We start from the raw sequence: 18,063 nt of genomic DNA, 5'->3' as shown, positions 1-18,063 counted from the left end.
GGACTCCTGGGTTTTATCCCTGGCGTTGGGCAGGTGTGTGGGGGGAGGATATAATTTTGCAGGGCGGCTGGGATTGGTCCAGTTCTCCCACAGGGGCAGCCGTGACCCCCAGGTCTCCTCCTAGGCGCCCCACCAGAGGTGTAGTTCAGATCACCCACCTCCCAGGCCCCACAAGGAGAGGCCTTTACCTCAGACCTGCCCCTCCTCAGAGTCCCCACAGGGAGGGCCTGATCCTCCTCATCTCGCCCCACATGCTGTGGGGGCCCCCAACAGCCCCCCTGCCCAGATCCTCACACTCTCTGTCTCTGCTGCAGGTGCCTGCCCAATGGGGGGTGCAGATGAGTTCCCAGTGGGCACATGCCCTGGGATGTGCCCGCTGGGTGAGCTGGCACAGCGGGAGCGCCAGGGCCGCTTGCACCGGCTGGAGCTGAGGGAGGGGACGCGGCAGGGTGACCCTGCCCGTGTGGTGAAGGAGTATTCCCGTCCAGCTGCAGGCAAGGAGTTGCCCCAGCCCCAGGAGCTGCGCCCTGCCCCAGTGCTGCTGGCCACTGTGCACTATCTGCTGGGCCAGGTGGCTCCGCGAGCCGACCTGCCCCCAGCTGAGGTTCATGCTTTCATCTCCGACCGGTTGCGTGCTGTGCACCAGGATGCCACGCTGCAGCAGCTGCGAGGGGCTCCATGCGTGGCCCTGCTGGAGCGATCACTGGGCTACCTGCTCCATGCCGGCTACCAGCTGTGCCGGGAACCCCCTGCCCGCTTCGACCCCCACCTCCACTGCACCCAGCTCCAGGAGTGCTTCAGCTGGCTGCGGCGCTGTTACCGGGACAGCTGTCACCACGGGGAGCCGGCCTTCCAGGCCCTTTTCCTCCTCTACAACCTGGGTGAGAAGCACTGGGAGGTGCTGTGCTGCAAGAAGCAGGAGGGAGTCAGTGGGGGTCACTGCTGCAAGCAGAAGTGGGGGGAGGTTTTGGGGGGGGTGCTGTGCTGCAGGGAGTGGGAGGGGGTTAGTAGGGGGCGCTGTGCTGCAGAGCGCAGGGCTGGTTGCTCAGTAGGGGGTGCTGTGCTGCATTCATTGGTCAGTAGGGGGTGCTGTGCTGCAGAGAGTGGGACGTGTTGCTCAGCAGGGGGTATTGTGACGCAAGGAATAGCGTGGTGGCTCAGTAGAGAGCACTGTGCCACAGAGATCAAGGTCAGGGGCTCAGTAGGGGGCACTCTCCAATGGCAGTCAGTGCTGACCCCAGTGCGATGCTGTGCTGCAGGGAGCAATATGGATAGATCAGTGGGTGATGCTGGGCTGCAGAGAGGGGGCAGGGGCTTAGTATGGGGCACTGTACTGCGGGGAGAAGTGCGGGCTCCTTGTGCTGCATGGGGTGGCACAGAGGGCTCAGTAGGGGGTGCTGGACTGAAGAGAATGGTGCAAGGGGCTCATAGGGAGCCAGATGACAGGGAGAGAGGCATGCGGTCAGGGAGGGGTGCTGTGCAGCAGGGAGCAGGATGGGGGATCTCAGTAGGGGCCCTGTGCTGCAGGGAGTGGGGGGGAGCTCAGCAGGGGGTGCTGTGCTGCAATAAGTAGCCATGGGGGGATCAGCAGGGGGTGCTGCTCTGATTTGCCCCTTTTCCACCCTAGGCTTTCCGGAAGCCCTGCGCCAGGTCCTGCAGCTCCCAGACCCTGTCCGGGCCTCCCCCGAACTCCGCACAGCGCTGGCTGTCAACCAGGCTTACCTGGAGCGCAACTGGGCACGGTTTTTCCGCCTGGTGCAGGCCCTGCCCTACCTGCCGATTTGCGCCCTCCATCGGCACCTGGGCCCTGCCCGGCGCCTGGCACTGCTCACCTTTAGCCACGGCTTCAGTACCAGGAACTGTCGCTGCCCCCTGACCTGGCTCGCCCGGCTTCTGGCAGTGGACGGTCCTGAGGAGATGGCAGAGCTTTGCCGCCATCATGGGCTCATGGTGCTGGATGGAGCCGTGGTCTTCCAGAAAGGAGCTTTCAGGGACCCAGACGTGCTGGTCCACAGCCCCTCGCAGCTGCTAGTGGACAGTAAACGAGGGGAGGCCCCCCTGCTGGAGATCATTGAAGATGCTTGTAGCTAATGGTTTGAAGAGACCTTGGGGTGAGGATGGGAGCCAGGACTCCTGCGTTCCTCTCCCTGGCTCTGGGAGGGGAATGAAGTCTAGTTGGCTGGATTGGGAGTCAGGACTTGTGGGTTTTATTGCTGGCTCTGGGAAGGGCTGAGAGGGAGCCTCCTGTGTTCCTGTCCCTGGCTTCTGCTCCTTGCAGTGAAAGAGGAATCAGGTTTAGAGTAAGAGACTGGGAGCCAGGACTCCTGGGTTCTCTTAGTGGCTCGGTCACTGATTCTCTGTGTGTCACCTCCGCCAAGCCACTCCCTTTGCCTCTTTTTCCCCCTGCATAAAAGAGGGTAAAGGAAGTAACTTACCTGTGCCTAGTGCAACTGGATGGCTCTGGGCAATCTTTCTCTGTTGATGGGCTCGGCTTCCTCCATTTGACCCCTTGTGCTGCATAATTTGTCTTGCCCCTCCTCCCCGCCCCTCGTGGGTTTGCGATTCAGGAAGCTGGCTTGGATCTTGGGGTTTGTGAGAGTTGGTTTGGGTCTGAACTTTGGTGTGATGGTTTTGGGTCCCCGATCCACATGGCGGGGAGCTGTATGGAATGGCAGCCAGTGTCCCCTGCCCCAGGTGGGAGGTTGTGGGAGATGTAGGACACAGCCCAGAGCGCCCCTGGAATTTTGGGGTGTCTGAAGGGAGTAGAAGTCAGTTTTACAATAAATGTTGATTTGTAAGAGGTTGTGGGTCTGTGCAGTGGCAAATTAGCCAATGGGCCCATAGCACCCCTGCCCAGGGGCCCTGGCCAATTGGGGAGCCCCACCCCCAGCAGACAAGCACTGAGGTGGGGCTGGGTGAGTCGCAGTGCCGGGCAGGGCAGGAGAAGACATAGCATCCTCACCCTGGCTGCGGCCCCAGGACTGGAGGAGCTCTGGTTCCCTGCTGTGGCCTCTGGGCTGGGGGTAGCTCTCACTTCCTGCTGTGGCCCTAGCGGGGGTGGAGGGTAGACAGCACTTACAGCGGCTGAGCCGAAGGGGGGAGTGGGCACCGCGGGGGGGACTGGACAGGGCACAAGATGTGAGGCTGTGGGCAGAGCCACAGGTGGAACAGGAACGGGACCACAGGCAGAAGCTATGGGGAGTGGGCCCCCTACTTGCTCTGGCTCAGGGCACCACGAAACCTTAATCCACCTCTGTCTGTGGTGTGGTCCTGCCATGCTGGAGCATTGTGTTAATGTCTAGGGGGACTGAGTATGTAGTGTTCTGAGGCAGTGCGTGGGGGGAAGTGAGTGAATCATTGGGGATAAATGGGGGGTTGTGTTTGTCTAGGGGTATTGTGTGTGGTTGCCTTGTGTGTATGTGGGGAGTCATGGTGTTACTGGGGGATGGGTTGTGTGTGAGGTTTCTCAAGTGGGGGCGTTATGAGGCAGGGTCTCTGTGTGTGTGTGTGAATTTGAGTGTGGAATGGGGGTTGTGTGTGATGTCTGAGAGTTGGGATGCACACGCGTCCTTGCCAGAGGATCTCAGAGAGGAGAGTAGGGACTAGTGGTTTAGCGTGGGGAGAGGGCTGGGGCGGGAGCTAGGACTCCTGGGTTCTATCCCTAGCTCTGGGAATGGGATGGGAATCCCAAATCTTGGCACAGTTTAAAATGACCCAGGTTTTTGAGACTAAAGCCCGAGGCCTGCTCATCTGGGGGGTAGTGCGCCCTGCAGGATGCCCACCAGAAGCATAGTTGGATGCCAGAAAAGAGAGCCATGCGCCTAGGCCGATGGTTGGGATAGAACATTTTCCTTTGTGCTTTGTTCCTGTGGTTCAGTAATTGATACCTGGGTTTGACGAAGGCTCTTAGGGGTAGCTGTAACCCACTAGTTACAAAAAGAAAAAGAGTACTTGTGGCACCTTAGAGACTAACCAATTTATTTGCGCATAAGCTTTCGTGAGCTACAGCTCACTTCATCGGATGCTGTAGCTCACGAAAGCTTATGCTCAAATAAATTGGTTAGTCTTTAAGGTGCTACAAGTACTCCTTTTCTTTTTACGAATACAGACTAACACGGCTGTTACTCTGAAACCACTAGTTACAGGCTCCCAGAGGGAAGATCTGCTGGTACCTGAACACAGCAGGCCCGGGATGGGCCCAGATGTAGCCCAGCACCCAGGCCAAGAGTAGGAGAATCACAAGATTCCTCCTTGAGAGAGGCGAAGGCCAGAGACCTGAGGAGGTTGTGCTCATACAGAAAAGGGGTTTCCCACTGTTTCCCGTTTCCTACTCCCCGCCTCCTGGAGCCTGCTGGTCTCCCTGGCCTGGGGCCAGATCAGAGCCAGTTCCCCTTGGATTGGAAAGGCCCTTTGTCCCATTCCTCACACCCATGATCTAGCCAGTCCCCCTACCTGGGGCTGGATCAGAGCCACTGCCCCAAAATGGGGATGGGGAAAGGCTTGTGTCCCATTCCCCAACCCCCTAAACCAGCCAGTCTATCTGCTGTAAGGCCAGATTTGAGCTAGGGCCCCCTATAGGGGAAAAGCCCCATATCCTATCCCCAAGCCCCCCTGAGCTAGCCAGGCCCCCAGTCCTGGGACTAGATTGGAGTTGATGCCCCTTATAGGGGAAAGACCCCATGTTCCATTTCCTGCCCGGTGGCTGGATCGGAGCTGATGTCCCCTAAAGAGGGAAGGACCTACCCCTCTGAGCCAGCTGGTCCCCCTCACCTGGGGCTGGATGGAAGCCAGTGCCCCCTAGAGGTGAAAGGTGCTGTATCCTATTCCCAGGCCTCCTGAGCCTACCAGTCTCCCACTCAGGCCAGACTGGAGCTAGCTAGCACCATCTAGGAAAAAACCCATGTCCCATTCCCAGGCACCCTTGTGTATCCCCAGGATGGGTGGGGGGTGTCTATAACTCAGAATCCGACAGCCTGAGAATCTGGGCTGTGTTTATTTCCCTGCAAGGTGCCTCTCCCTCCCTCCCCTTTATGGTGTCCAATTAAATCTTAAAACAACTCAGGCAAACACACAGCAGCCTCTCAAGAGGAACTGGAGGCCCATGTTCTCACGGGGCCCAGCTGGGACTGATAAGCTGGGACCTTCCAGCCCCTGGGAAACTCCTGCCCGTGATGTCTGTGACTGGGTAAGTGACAGATCCTCAGGTAATGGATGAGGGGCCTGTCTCTCGCAGGAGATTAATGAATCTGCTTATCTGGAGCTTTTATTAGTCTGGGGAATTTTGCCATCATCAGAGCAGGTGACTCTGTTCCGTAGTGATCCAGATGGGTCACGTCTGCCCTTTAAGGTGGTGCTCCAGGGGCTAGGCTGCTGGCCTGGGACTCAGGACAGCTGGGTTCAATACCTGGCTCTGCTGCAAATTCTATGGGTGATCATCCACTCTGTGACTCAGGTTGCCTGTCTGACAAATGGGAAGAATAATGCTGCCTTTGTCCATGACTGCAAACTCTTCAGGGCAGGAGACTGTCTCTCACTCTGTGTCTGTGCAGTGCCTGGCCCAAAGGGGACCCCAGTCCCAGCTGCGGATTGTGGAGCACTCAGAACAACAGGGGCCCCAGTCTCAGTCATGGGTCTGTGCAGCACCCAGGATGACAAGGGTTCTGATCCCCATTGTGAGTCTGTACAGTGCCTGGCTCAATGGGTACTGTGTGTCCACACATGAAAACAGCTCTGGTCCCATGGGTCACCTATGGCACTGGTCACAAAGAACCAGGAGGATCTGTCTGCCAGTGTGCAAGGGAGTTTGCCAGTCTGCGCACCTTCCAGAATTGCCCCAGGCAGGGAGCAGATACTGGGTGGGTGAAGGGAATAGGCCCTTAAATACCTTGTGGGCAGAAGAGTGGAGTTTAGTGATTAGAGCGGGGCTGCTGGGAGTCAGGATTTCTATTCCCAGATCCATGGGCGGGGAGGGACTGGGAAGAGCCATGACTTCCCCCCATGCCTCCAGGGGAACAACTCCCTGCACTGGGGTGTGCAACTCTGTGCAAAGACCCTATGGGTCCCTGGAACTCTGCTGTGTCAAAGGGGCATGAAAACAGGCCCTGATAATGCCAGCAAGCAGAAAACAAGAGGCGCGGAGTGGCCGGGGTGGGGGCTGGAGATTAAGGGCTGAATGGAGGCAGTGAATGGGCCAGGCAGCGCGGGGGGGGGGGCACAAATCCTTTGGACGCATCGAGACGTGAATATAGGAGCAGACACAGCACTTGTGCCTAAGCCCTGGCCTGCCACCCACGTACGGGGCTGGGTGGTTATTGTGGCGGCCACAGGCCCAGACTAATCCACCCACATTCCTGATGGGTTGGCTAAAGGCTTCTCCCAGGGTTAGCTCATTAAACCAGCCCTGGGGAGTGGGTCTGGGATGAGTGGGGAAGAGACCCTTAAAGACCCTGTGGGCAGGGGAGCAGGGTGGAGCATTGAGGATGGGGGATATGGGAATCAGGACTCCTGGGTTGTGTCCACACCACAGGAATGGGAGTGATGTCTTGTCATTGGAACAGCAGGGCTTGGGAGGCAGGTTCTGTCCCGACTCAGGGAGGGGAGTATTGACAGCTAGATAGTGGGCCCTATGTGAAGCAGTGTGGGTACGCCTGGCTGTGAGCATTGGGTGTGGTTGTGCATGAGGAAGGTGTCTGAATGCGAGTGGGTACATGTGTTTAGGGGAGGGGGTTGTCTCTTTGAACAGCTGCCCCATAAATGTCGCAGTTTTAGGTTGCAATTCCCCCTGTCCCCTTCCCTCCTCCTGGGACTCCACAGATCCCAACCACGTAGGACCCCCCAGACCCTGTTGATCCCCCTCCCCCACTGGGGTCACATTGACTGACACACACACACTCACTCACTCACTCACTCACTGTGGCCCCTTGGATTCTGGCAGGTCCCTTCGTGCTCTGAGGCTGCCCCAGCTGCCAGCTGCCTGAGGGGAAGTACCGTTGTATTTATGGTGTGATTTACAGCACCCCAGAGTGGCAGCTGGGAGGCGAGGGCTGTAGCCACCTGACTTAGCCAAAGGTCTGGGGACTGGAGCAGCTGGGAGCCAGGATTCTTGGGTTCTATCCCAGCTCTGGAAGGGCAGTGAGTTCTAGTGGGACAGGGTCAGGAGTGGGAACTTGGAGTCAGGACACCTGGGTTCTCCCCCCAGCTCTGAGAAGGCAGTGGGGTGTAATGGGTGTTAGAGCAGGGGGGCTGGGAGTCAGGACACCTGGGTTCTCCCCACAGCTCTGGGAGGGGAACAAGGTGTAATGGGTTAGAGTGGGGGGCTGTCAGGATTCCTGGGTTCTCTCCTCAGTTCTGGGAGAGGGGTGGCTTCCTGTGTTCACTTATTTCCTAGCATTTCCTTCTCCCTTAATGGTCTCCAGGACTTGGCTCTTCCTTTTGGCATCTGGGTCCAGCTTGTCCCTCCTCCCACTCTGCCTCAGGATTGACAAGGGGATAACCCTCTGCCCAATCATGGTTCAGCTCCTCCCCTACTACTGGCATTCCCCTCCCCCCACGTGGGGCTGTGTCCCCGTGGTGTGATGTCACCAGAGGAATGACCCAGGTCCTTCCTGGCTCTGTCAATCAGTGTGGCAGAGACTAGCTGGCATCAGGAATCAGGGCTCAGGGGCTCTCCCCAGGGTGGGCACCTGCCAAGCGGTGAGTCAGAATACCATCTGCCCCTGGCACCTGCCTTCAGGTGCCAGCATGGGCAAAAGGGGCAGAGTCAACTGGGGACTTCCAGGGCACCCCAGGGATGCTGGGGAGGAGGGGGAACAGAGGTCATGGGGGTTCAGGAGCAGGGCGGGGAAGTTGAGGGGAGGCAGGGTCTGGGTGAGGAGAAGCTGGAATTGGAATATAAGGGTTGGCATACAGGGAGCAGGGGAAGGCTGGGAGTTGGGTGCAGAGTTTGGATCAGGTGATGCTCAGGGTTTGGGGCCAGGGAAGGTCTGGGGGTGCGGTGCAGGGGGTGAAGCAGGGTTGCAGAGGGGCTGGGGGATTGGGCTAATTAGGGGAGCCAGAGGGGATGCAGGGCTGGGGGGTAGGAAGGTCCGGGTTGGGGGTGCAGGAAGAGGTTAGGGGAGAGCTGGGATGGGAAATGCAAGGGAACAGGGAAGGTCTGGGTGGAGGATGTAGGAGGGCTGAAAGGAGGCAGGTTCTGGGTGGGAGGATGTAGAGGGCTGGCTGGGGGGAGACAGGTGGAGGATGCTGCGGGAGGCAGGGCCTGGTTCGGAGGATGCAGGGTGGCAGAAGGGAGGTAGGGGACTTACCTGTTTACTATAAAGTTTAGCCAGAGTGAGAGTCACAGATCCCAGAATCCTGCTGCTGCCCCCCTCCAGCCAACGTCATGGGGGTTGTTAGATGCCCGTTGCCCCATCCTCCTGCTTTCTACCCATAACACAGCCTGTTCCTAGTAGGGGTTTGGGGGGCGGGGGAGGGGGGTGGGAGGAGGAGGGGTTGCACTCTTGTGTCAGGATAAAAACAATGGAGAGCAGCATCCTGGCCCTGAAGGAGTCGGGGAGGGGGGTCTGAGGCGAGGGCTGCGGGGAGGGGGGCAGGGATCTCAGCAGGATGGCCTGCCACAGCCTGGGGCAGCGAGGGGATCACAGCAGAGGAGAGGCGGGGGGAGGGGGGGCTGCTGGAAGGGGGACAGGGCGCTCTCAGAGGGGGAACTGGGAGGTCTGCCATAGCCCAGGCCTGGGTGGATGTGGGGGCAGGGGATGGAGGGTTGGGGGCACTGTGCGTGGTGCAAAACCGGGGGTTGTTCGGTTTGTATCAGGCCCACACGCGTCTGCCTTCTCAGGGAGCAGCCAGAGGCCTGTTTGCTTTGGCCAGAGACCATGGAGGGGAGAGTTTGCTGGGGGCGGGGGGAGAGTGAACCTTTGCTCTAGTGGCACCTCTGCCTACAGCCCTTAAATGGCCCTGCACCCTCCCCTAACCTGTTAGCCCAAGGTCCACCAGCTGGGATCTCTGCATGAGCCAGCTGTATTAACCCCTTCCAACTCCTGCCCCACCTTTAGGTTGGGGTTGAGACAGACCCCACCCCACCACACAGAGCGGGATCCTCTGAGAAAAGCCAAAGAAGGAGCAGGTTGGGGGAGTCAGTAGGGGGCACTCTCCCTTCACCGTCAGTGCCCTAGTGTGTTGCTAGCGGGCGCTGTGCTGCAGGGAGTGGGGCAGGTTCTCAGTAGGGGGACTCTCCCCTGGTATTCAGTGTTGGCCCCAATGCCCCAGAGCGGTACTGGGGGCGCTGTGTTGCAGGAGGGAGCACAGTGCACAGCCGGCTCCCCAACTCCCATGTGTCTGATCTTTTTTGCAGACTCCCAACAACGATGTCCTTCTCCGGCACCAATCTCAAGCTGGAGCGGCTAGAGGAGCAGCAGCTGGAGGACCCCGGCTACCAGCTCAGCCTCCAGAACCAACCTAGGGGCTGTGGGGACATGGCGGCCCCTTACCCTGACAGTGATCTCATTTCCCAATGGCTGCGCAGGAGTGTGAAGGCCAAGCTGGTGGAGGCCTGTGACTTGGGTGAGTCTTCCCAGGGGGACGGGGAGGTCCCGGCGAAGAGGGGTCTGGATCCAGAAAGTGCCAAGGACTTTGTCTGGGCTAAGCGGGCCCGGGTAGAGAACATCGTGTGCAGCATCAGCAGCTCATACCGTGATGGGGGCCTGGAAGAAGGAGGCTCTGGGTATGGCCGCTCCCGCCGGGCCCAGGAACGGAGCCAGCTCAAGCAGCAGCTGGAGAAGATGCGTGAGCAAGTGTTCCAGCTGCAGGAGAAACTGTGCCAGATCTACAGCGGGGTGGCCCAGGAGGAAAGAAGCAACATGGGGGCAGCCTGGTCCCAGGAGCCAAGCAGAGTTGGAGCCAGCACCCGGCATCCTGGGGAAGGGAGTAGGCACCCTGGCACCCTGGCCGAGGCCCTGAAGGAGGAGCTTGGGGCAGCCATGACCCAGGTGGTGGACACGGTCATGCAGGTGTTTGCCCGCCAGCAACCCCCACCGGAGGAGCCCCCCTGCAGTTACCCAAGTGACCAGACAGAGGCACTGCCCCTAGTGGTGAGGAAGAGCTTGCCCCGTGCCCCCCCAGAGCTGGTGGCCAGCACCTTCCCCCAGCCCATGGCTGTGCCCCCATACCTGGCTGCCTTCAAGGACAGAGCAGCAGGAGAGGCCTACTGGGAGAGTCTGAGCCTGCGCACCAAGCTGTCCTCACGCCACCTGCTGCAGCCGCACTGTGCCCTCTTCCAGCTGGCAGGGCCGACTGACCGCCAGCTCCCCAAGAGTCAGGCCACGGAGACGCACCATGGCCAGGAGCCAGCACTCTACAGGCCCTCAATATCCTTTAGTAGCCGGCCAGGACTGGGGTAGAGTGGGGAGAGGATCTGATTCCTGCCCCACACTTCCCTCACACATCCTGCCCCCAACTAACCCACACACATCCTGTCCCCCACTGACCCACGCATACACCCTGCCCACAACTAACCCACACAGGTTCACCCCCTTCAAATGCACCCTGCCCTCCACACTCTGCCCCAAACTAACCCACACACATTCACCCCCATGCACATCCTGACCCACTCACACAGTCTGACCCGCACACACACTAACCCACACACCCTGACCCCCCCGATCCACACACACTGCCCCCCCAATCCTGCTCCCAACTAGCCCACACACATTCACTCCACACACACAACCTATCCTCCACTGACCCACCACACACACACTCTGCCCCAAGCCAACCTACACACATTCACCGTCCACGCACACACACAGTTTCCCATAGACCCACACACGGGCATCCCCTTGCTGAACTCCCACACACTGGCCCCTGCCTCATATACATATACTGACCTGGACATCCACATACAGCCTCTTCCTTCTCCCTCCCCCGGCCCATATGCAGCATACCCACACCTATACACATACTCCTGTCCCCCCACCTCACGCACACCCCATACACTCATTGAGCCCTGCCCTCTGGCCTTGCCCTGCTCCACTCCACACCTGCTCACATCTTGCTGCCACCTGTGAGGCATTGGCAGGGCAGGTGTTAGCATCACCTGCTCCCTCCACACCACCCACCCACCGCTAGTCCTCTGAGGCCTGGCGTAGGTTTAATGGTTAACCAGGCTGAGCCGGACCCTAAGCTGATTGCACCAGCTCAGAAAGAGCTTCCTACTGAAACCCACTAGGCACCTGCTGGGAATAATCCCCGGGATTAGTGGGGGTGGGCTGGCAAAGACACTCCTGCTGTCCCCCCATCCTACACACTGCCTCCCACCCTACACACTGCTTGCTCTACGCACTGCCCACCCTACACGCTGCCCTGCATCCTACACACTGCCCCTCCCGCAACTGCTTCCCACCCTACACACTGCCCCCTCCCCTGACTGCCTCCCACCCTACACACTCCCCCCTCTCCCCGCTGTCCCGCGCCCTACACGCTGCCCCCTCCCCACACTGTCCCCCATCCTACATACTGCCTCCTCCCGACTGCCTCCCACCCTACACACTGCCCCTTCCTGCCGCTATCCCCCGCCCTACATGCTGCCCCCTCCCCTAACTGCCCTCCAGTATACACACTGCCTCCTGTCCGCCGCTCTACACACTGCCCTCTCCCCCCACTGTCCCCACCCTACATGCTGCCCCCCTCCTGACTGCTTCCCGCCCCACGTGCTGCCCCCCTCTCGACTATCCCCTACCCTACACACTGCATGTGCCCTACACACTGCCCCCCCTGACTGCCTCCCCCATGCTGCCCTGTCCCTTGACAGCCATCTCCCCTACACTGCCCCTCCCCCGAAAGCCCCCATACACACTGCTACACACACATACACCCCACACACACAACCTATGACCCACTGACCCCCTCTCTCTTTACAGCCTGAGCTGAGCTGCCGGGGTGGAGATAAGAGATTGAGAGGTGAGATTCGTGGGGTACAATGGGGAGGAGGGGCTGGGAGTCAGGACTCTCCTGGGTTCTATTCTCAGCTCGTGGTCAGGGGTCACTGCTTTCTTGGGGGAGCGGGGGGCAGGGGCAGTCTGCTCTCTGGAGGGCCTTGGAGTGAGGTGCCCCCATTATAGCTCTTCCCCTGGTTGCTCCTTAACCCCATCATTCCCAGGAGGGCCTCACCCCTGGGCACCTGAAGAAGGCCAAGCTGATGTTCTTCTACACTCGCTACCCCAGTTCCGGGACGCTCAAGACCTATTTCTCCGATGTCAAGGTGGGTCCTTCAGAACCTCCCCAACTCTGGGACAGTTTGACCATGGACCCTCCCCATGGATCCAGGCCCCCTTCTGTATGGCCCATGCAGGTCCTCTAGCACCATCCACCCATGGAGGGAGGGTCCCTTCCCCCCGCCCCCCCCCCCCCACACTGACCCTGTTGCCAGAAACAGACACTTAGGTAGATCATGTGACGAGAGATGTGACGGGGGGGGGAATTGGACTGTCCTTTTCCCAGGGAGCTGGAGGGAAGGAAGGGGGATTGAACCCCTGTTTGCAGGGAATTGGGGGGCAGGAAGGGGAGATTGGACCCCCCCTTTTCCCAGGAAGTTGGGGCAGGGAATGTGGGTCACTCTTCCGTTTTCAGTGAATTGGGGGACTGAGACCCAGGGCTGCGTTGATGGCAACGTCTCTCTCCTCTTGCTGTCCCCACAGTTCAATCGCTGCATCACGTCCCAGCTCATCAAGTGGTTCAGCAACTTCCGGGAGTTCTTCTACATCCAGATGGAGAAGTTCTCACGCCAGGCATTGAGCGATGGGGTGCTCAGCGTCGAGATGCTGACTGTCACCCGGGACTCGGAGCTGGCCCGTGTCCTCAACCAGCACTACAACAAAGCCAATGACTACGAGGTGGGCAGGGAGGCAGGCAACGTGGGGCACACAGACCGGGTGGAGATTTGGGAGGGGCCCCGTAAGTGGAGCACGTGGGTGGGAAGGGGAGCACAGGCCAAGTTGGGGATTGGGGAGGGATCCCGGCTGAGGTGAGGAGTGCAGGCCTGGGGTGATCTTGGCAGCATGGGAGCAATTGACAAGAGGAAACTGACCTTGGGGGAGGAATAAAAGAGCCCTGCTAAGACCCCTCCTGTGCCAGGTGTCACCAGTCCTGACAGGGTGATGCCCTCATGTCTTTTTCCCCCCACCCAGATCCCCAGCAAGTTCCTGGAGGTCTCCCAGATCACCCTGCGTGAATTCTTTAGTGCCATCTCCCGGGGCTGTGATGCTGACCCCTCCTGGAAGAAATCCATCTACAAGGTTATCTGCAAACTGGAGTGCGACATACCCGATGCCTTCAGATCCCCCCATGGTCTGCCAGACACTGTGCATGAGTGACTCGGGGAGGGGCGCTGCAGAGTTGGGGTCCTTGGTGGGGGGGGAGGGGGGAGGGCTCTGGTAATTTATTGCTGATGTAATCCACAATGTTGCTAAATTACTGGCTGAGGTCGGGGTGGCCTTGACACCACCAACATTTCAAAATTATCCTCCCCACACATAGCAGAGAAGGTTGCATTGGGAGAGTGTAGGGACTGCAGGCCAGGGAGGGATCCCAGCAGTGGGGGAGGCAGGCGGCGTGGGGAGCACAGGAAAGGAATGGGGATGGGGGAGGGAGGCAGGCAGTGTGGGGAGCACAAGAAAGGAATGGGGATGGGGGAGGGATCCCAGCAGTGAGGGAGGCAGGCAGCGTGGGGAGCACAGGAAAGGAATGGGGATGCGGGAGGGATCCCAGCAGTAGGGGAGGGAGGCAGACAGCGTGGGAAGTGCAGGATGGTGGAGGCAGGCTTGTGGGAGCACAGGCCGGGGGTGGGGATGGAGGAGGGATCCCAGCAATTGCAGGGGAGGTGGTGTTGGGAGCGCAGGCTGGGGAGTGGAGCCGGGGGAGGGATCCCAGCAGTGAGGGAGGCGGCTGGCATGGGGAGCACAGATCAGGTACAGGTGAAAGTTTCTTCTTGGGGTGGGATCTACAGCTAGGAACAGTACCCACATGGGGCCTATCCACACCCTAAGCAGTGGGTGGTTTGTGTTAGTGGCTGCACTTGCCCACGTCCATGAGTTTAAGGCCTGTGGGAGGAGGGAGGGGGGTGGCGGGGAGAGGGGCTTGTGCTTCCCAGTGTATGTATTGCTGAGACTTCACGCTCCCTCTGGACCCTGCCAATAAAGACACATTGAAAAGCTGCTGTCTGTCTCCTGGGGTTGGGTCTGGGACTGGGGTGCTGGGGTTAAATTCCAGCGGGTGCATGTGCCAGATCACCCTACCCATAGCCCTGTGTGTGAGCCCAGAACATCAGCAATTCATACTCCCCTGGTCTGGGGGTTCGGGAGGAATTTGGAGGCAGTGTTGTCCAGTGGTTAGGGCACTACCTTGGGAGTCAGGACACCTGGCTCTGCCAAACTTCATGTGACCTCGGGCATATCATGTAACCTTTCCATGCCTTGACTTTTCCATCAAATGGGGAAAATTATCCTTCCCCTTGTCTGCTTAGGTTCTTTGGGGCAGGGACTCTCTCTTGCTGTGTGTTTGTGCAATACTGGGTAAAATGGGCCCCCCGATCTCAGTACGGGTCCTGTGCAGCACCTGGCATGACGGGGGCCACAGTCTCAGTTGTGGGTCTGTGCAGTGCCTGGCACGATGGAGCCCCGATCTCTGGGGGCGGGTCTCTAGCTACTATTGTACACAAACAGTACCAGGCCTGAGACTGGAGTCAAGACTCAGGTGATGTGATACTGCCTTTGAGGGGGGCCAGTGGGGCGATGATTTGCTGATGCCTATGCGGATGAGACGCTGCCAACTTGTGGGGATTAGGAAGTGCGGAGAAAGAGAGAGAGCCAGAGTGAGTGCGGAGGACAATTCCTCCACCCCCCATCTGGATCCCGATTAATTAAATGGCTGCCCTGCTCAGGTGGCTGAACAGCTGGTGGTGCATTTTAAAATCACAAATCCCTCCCCGCCTGGCCCAGCTGCAAATGGCCAGATTAATACACCCGATTAACCGTGGGGGGAGGGAGGGATGATGTTAGCATGATGGCCTCAAAGCCCAAGGTGCTGCAATAGTCTCTGCTGGCAGCCCCACAAGCCTAGAGCCGCCCCCGTGCTGTGGAATCCTGTCCCCTAGTCCCTGTGGGGGAGGATTTCTCAGCAGAAGCTAAAGGTGACCTCAGTCTGCACAATCATTGCAGGATTTTTCCAAAGCTTTCTGCTTAAAGACACTGGGAGGAACTAGGGGACATAAAGAGCTTTGGGGGAGGGGCTAGTTTGAATTAGATGGGGTGGAGGAGTGACCTGAGGGATGGGGCAGAATGACCAGAGGGGTGGAGGAGTGACCAGAGGGGTTCAGAGTCCAGCAGTCTCCTGCTTTGGTTCTGAGAGGTGGTGGAGTTTGCCAAGGACTCTTAAAATGCAGTAACTGGTGGCCACCGCGCAGGGAGGGAGGGTGGAATGTGATATGGGGTCTATCAGCTCTGGGTACCAATCCCGATCCAACCCCAGGTCAGAGGGAGTTGGGAGAATGGGTGATGGCTGCTGCTTATACAGGGATTCTTCGGGTAGCACGAAGTTGCGGCTGCTATTTATACAGGGATCCTTCTCCTGGCACTGAGATGTAGCTGCTGCTGGGATGGCACTGCAGCTGTTTATACATGGCTCCCTCCCTCATCGGTGCTGAGATGCAGCCGCCTCTGAGGTGGGGCATGGGAACTGTTTATACAGAGCTCTCTCGCTCAATGCTGAGAGGCAGCCACCTCTGGGGAGGGGCGTGGGAGCCATTTACACAGGGATTTCTTGCCCATGCTGAGATGTAGCTGTTTCTGGGGCAGGGAAAGCACAGAAACACTACCCAACCGATGGGACAGAAGAAGAAGTACACTCCTGTAACCAGCTGGTCGATAGGAGGCCAAATTGAATGGGCCATGTTGGAATTTGGCCAGATAGTGGGGGCTCTTGGGGAAAGTGCTAGGCAGGTTTAGTGACCAGGCGGTGTCAGTGAGCCTCATTTTGAAATCTCATGTTAAGGTCAGCAGCACAGCACCCCTTAGCCGAGGCACCGGGGTCAGCATTGATTGTGAGGGCAGAGCGCCCCCTACTGAGCCTCTGTCCTGCTCCCTGCACAGCACCGACTCAGCCTGCCCCTGCTTAGCAGTGCTTAGCTAGAGAATTCTATCTCCCCACCCCTTAGCCACCGGCCACAGGGGTGAGAGAGGGGATGACAACCCATAGCTGCTGTACTGCAGTGAGCAGGAGGAGCTGGGGCCAGCAGTCTGGGGTGGAGCAGAGAAGAGGCTGCCTGCCCAAATCCAGGGGTGGCTGTAGATGGATCCCATTGCAAAGTGGCTGGAACTAACCCGTCTTCCTTTCGCTTTCCCAGCCCCAATCCCTGCAGGAAAGAGTGGGAGACACCTAGGACCCGCAAGCTGGGAGCTGCCATCGCTGCGAGGCTGCTGCTACTCCATCAGGGCCGGGAGCTGACCCCATAGTCTTGGGACAGAGACCACAGGGTAAATGAGAGCTGTCGGTTTGGTACAGAGCCCTCGTAACGTGCGACTGCTCCTTCAGTCTGTGCCAGCATGTGGGGCTTGCTGGGCTGGAGGCTCTCCCCCTCCCCGTTGGTGCTGCTGCCTGTAGCTGTGTCTGGTACCTTAAAGCCAAGGGCCAGTGGCTTCTTTGCAACTTGGGCCTTGTGAAAGTCATGTAGTCCAAGATGGCCGCTGCGCCATGGTAACTGGGCCCAACAAGTATGGCCCAAGATGGCCGCTGCGCCATGGTAACAGGGCCTGGCCCGTGTGGTACAAGATGGCCACCTGTCCAGGTTTTCCCAGGATTGTCCCTGCCCTGGGATGTTTGTCCAGGTGTTCAGTACACACTGCAAGCTGTATGGTTTTATGGGCTCAGGATCATCCTGGTGTGACAGGCTGATAACTTCCTGCAATGTCCTCACTGAACGTTACTGAATTAAATTAAAACGTTTTGCATTTGTTTTAACATCTTTGCTCTCCATGTACTGAAAACGCGATGGTGTCTGTGTTACTGCAGAATTGCATGTATTTCCACGGGACAGGTCAATAGGAGAACAGCAGGAGGTGGTAAAGGAAATTCACCCCGGCAGCCTGTAACATCTCTAGAGGAGACACCCCCTGGAGCACTGCGCGTACACGAGATCGAACTGGATTCTCGAGGGCACAACAGACAAAGAAAGCAGTTTTGGATAAATAGCCTGGTTTTAACCTGACTCAAGGCCTTCTTCCTGATCCAGCAAACAGCCAGCATGTGAGTGGATTCTCGTATTGTTTTGAATGTTTTCTCTGTCGTGCTTTTTACCTTAAGAATAATCTAGGCCTGCCTAGGAAGTGCTGGGGCGTACCTTATAACTGCAGCAATGATATGTGTTAACCGTCTCTAAAGACAGGTTTCAGAGTAGCAGCCATGTTAGTCTGTATTCGCAAAAAGAAAAGGAGGACTTGTGGCACCTTAGAGAGGAACATTTTTATCTGAGCACAAGCTTTCGTGAGCTACAGCTCACTTCATCGGATGCACAGATGCTCACGAAAGCTTGTGCTCAAATAAATTGGTTCGTCTCTAAGGTGCCACAAGTACTCCTTTTCCTTCTTTCTCTAAAGAGAAAGCAAAAAGGTCTGGCTTGGGCAAGGTGCCTCTGCTTCAGGGAACACTGTGCAGGCAGGGACCTGTGCAGCTTCCAAATCTCCCAGTCAGAAGGGAGAGGGCCGTGGGTCTCCAACAGGAGAGTAAAGAGCTGGGGAGTGGAAAGTTGGGGGCGGGGGCCCTTGCTGGGCCATTGAGGGGAAATACATGTGCAGTTGCTCTGAACTGTGACATGTGGACGTCCTAATTTGTATACCTCAGAGGAAGCAGCCGTAGAGTGGGGCCCACGTGGTCCAGCATGGCTGCCATGCCACAGCAGCAGGGCCTGTGTGGGCTGAGAGGTGGGGGAGCATTGTTATTGCTGTTTTGGAGACGAGGAAAATGAGATGTTGAGAGGGAATGGGACTTGGATTTGAGGCAGTGGCTGAGATGGAGAAA

The 18,063-nt window shown here is 58.3% G+C and overlaps 2 protein-coding genes across 4 annotated transcripts; both read left to right on the top strand.

Annotated features, from left to right (window-relative positions):
• The first annotated feature begins 12 nt into the window (after nt 1-12).
• On the top strand, nt 13-2,091 carry SAC3D1 (SAC3 domain containing 1). Its single transcript, XM_073351898.1, has 2 exons — nt 13-881; nt 1,628-2,091. Exons 1-2 carry the CDS (start codon nt 326-328, stop codon nt 2,089-2,091), a joined length of 1,020 nt encoding a protein of 339 aa, XP_073207999.1. The 5' UTR covers nt 13-325.
• Nucleotides 2,026-13,624, top strand: LOC140914339 (prospero homeobox protein 1-like). Of its 3 annotated transcripts, none has more exons than XM_073351895.1 (5): nt 2,026-2,111; nt 9,353-10,364; nt 12,149-12,256; nt 12,693-12,887; nt 13,182-13,624. In XM_073351895.1, exons 2-5 carry the CDS (start codon nt 9,366-9,368, stop codon nt 13,365-13,367), a joined length of 1,488 nt encoding a protein of 495 aa, XP_073207996.1. In that variant the 5' UTR covers nt 2,026-2,111; nt 9,353-9,365; the 3' UTR covers nt 13,368-13,624. The 3 variants fall into 3 exon arrangements, with proteins under 3 accessions (XP_073207996.1, XP_073207993.1, XP_073207994.1); XM_073351892.1 differs by lacking the exon at nt 2,026-2,111 and adding an exon at nt 4,094-5,185; XM_073351893.1 differs by lacking the exon at nt 2,026-2,111 and adding an exon at nt 6,209-7,692.
• The last annotated feature ends 4,439 nt before the right edge of the window (nt 13,625-18,063 follow it).

The sequence above is a fragment of the Lepidochelys kempii genome, chromosome 7 (genome assembly GCF_965140265.1).
Source record: "Lepidochelys kempii isolate rLepKem1 chromosome 7, rLepKem1.hap2, whole genome shotgun sequence".
NCBI classification, from domain to species: Eukaryota; Metazoa; Chordata; order Testudines; family Cheloniidae; genus Lepidochelys; species Lepidochelys kempii.
The sequence above is the reverse complement of the archived record's forward strand: the minus strand, read 5'-3'. Positions and strand labels throughout refer to the sequence as shown.

Bases quoted from the DNA above. Each gene is read 5' to 3' on its own strand.
- SAC3D1 (XM_073351898.1), top strand. From the start codon at position 326: ATGGGGGGTGCAGATGAGTTCCCAGTGGGCACATGCCCTGGGATGTGC. The intron at 882-1,627 runs GTGAGAAGCACT...TTTCCACCCTAG, and splicing joins TTTCCTCCTCTACAACCTGG to GCTTTCCGGAAGCCCTGCGC.
- LOC140914339 (XM_073351892.1), top strand. The intron at 10,365-12,148 runs ATATCCTTTAGT...TAACCCCATCAT, and splicing joins CAGCACTCTACAGGCCCTCA to TCCCAGGAGGGCCTCACCCC. The intron at 12,888-13,181 runs GTGGGCAGGGAG...CCCCCCACCCAG, and splicing joins ACAAAGCCAATGACTACGAG to ATCCCCAGCAAGTTCCTGGA.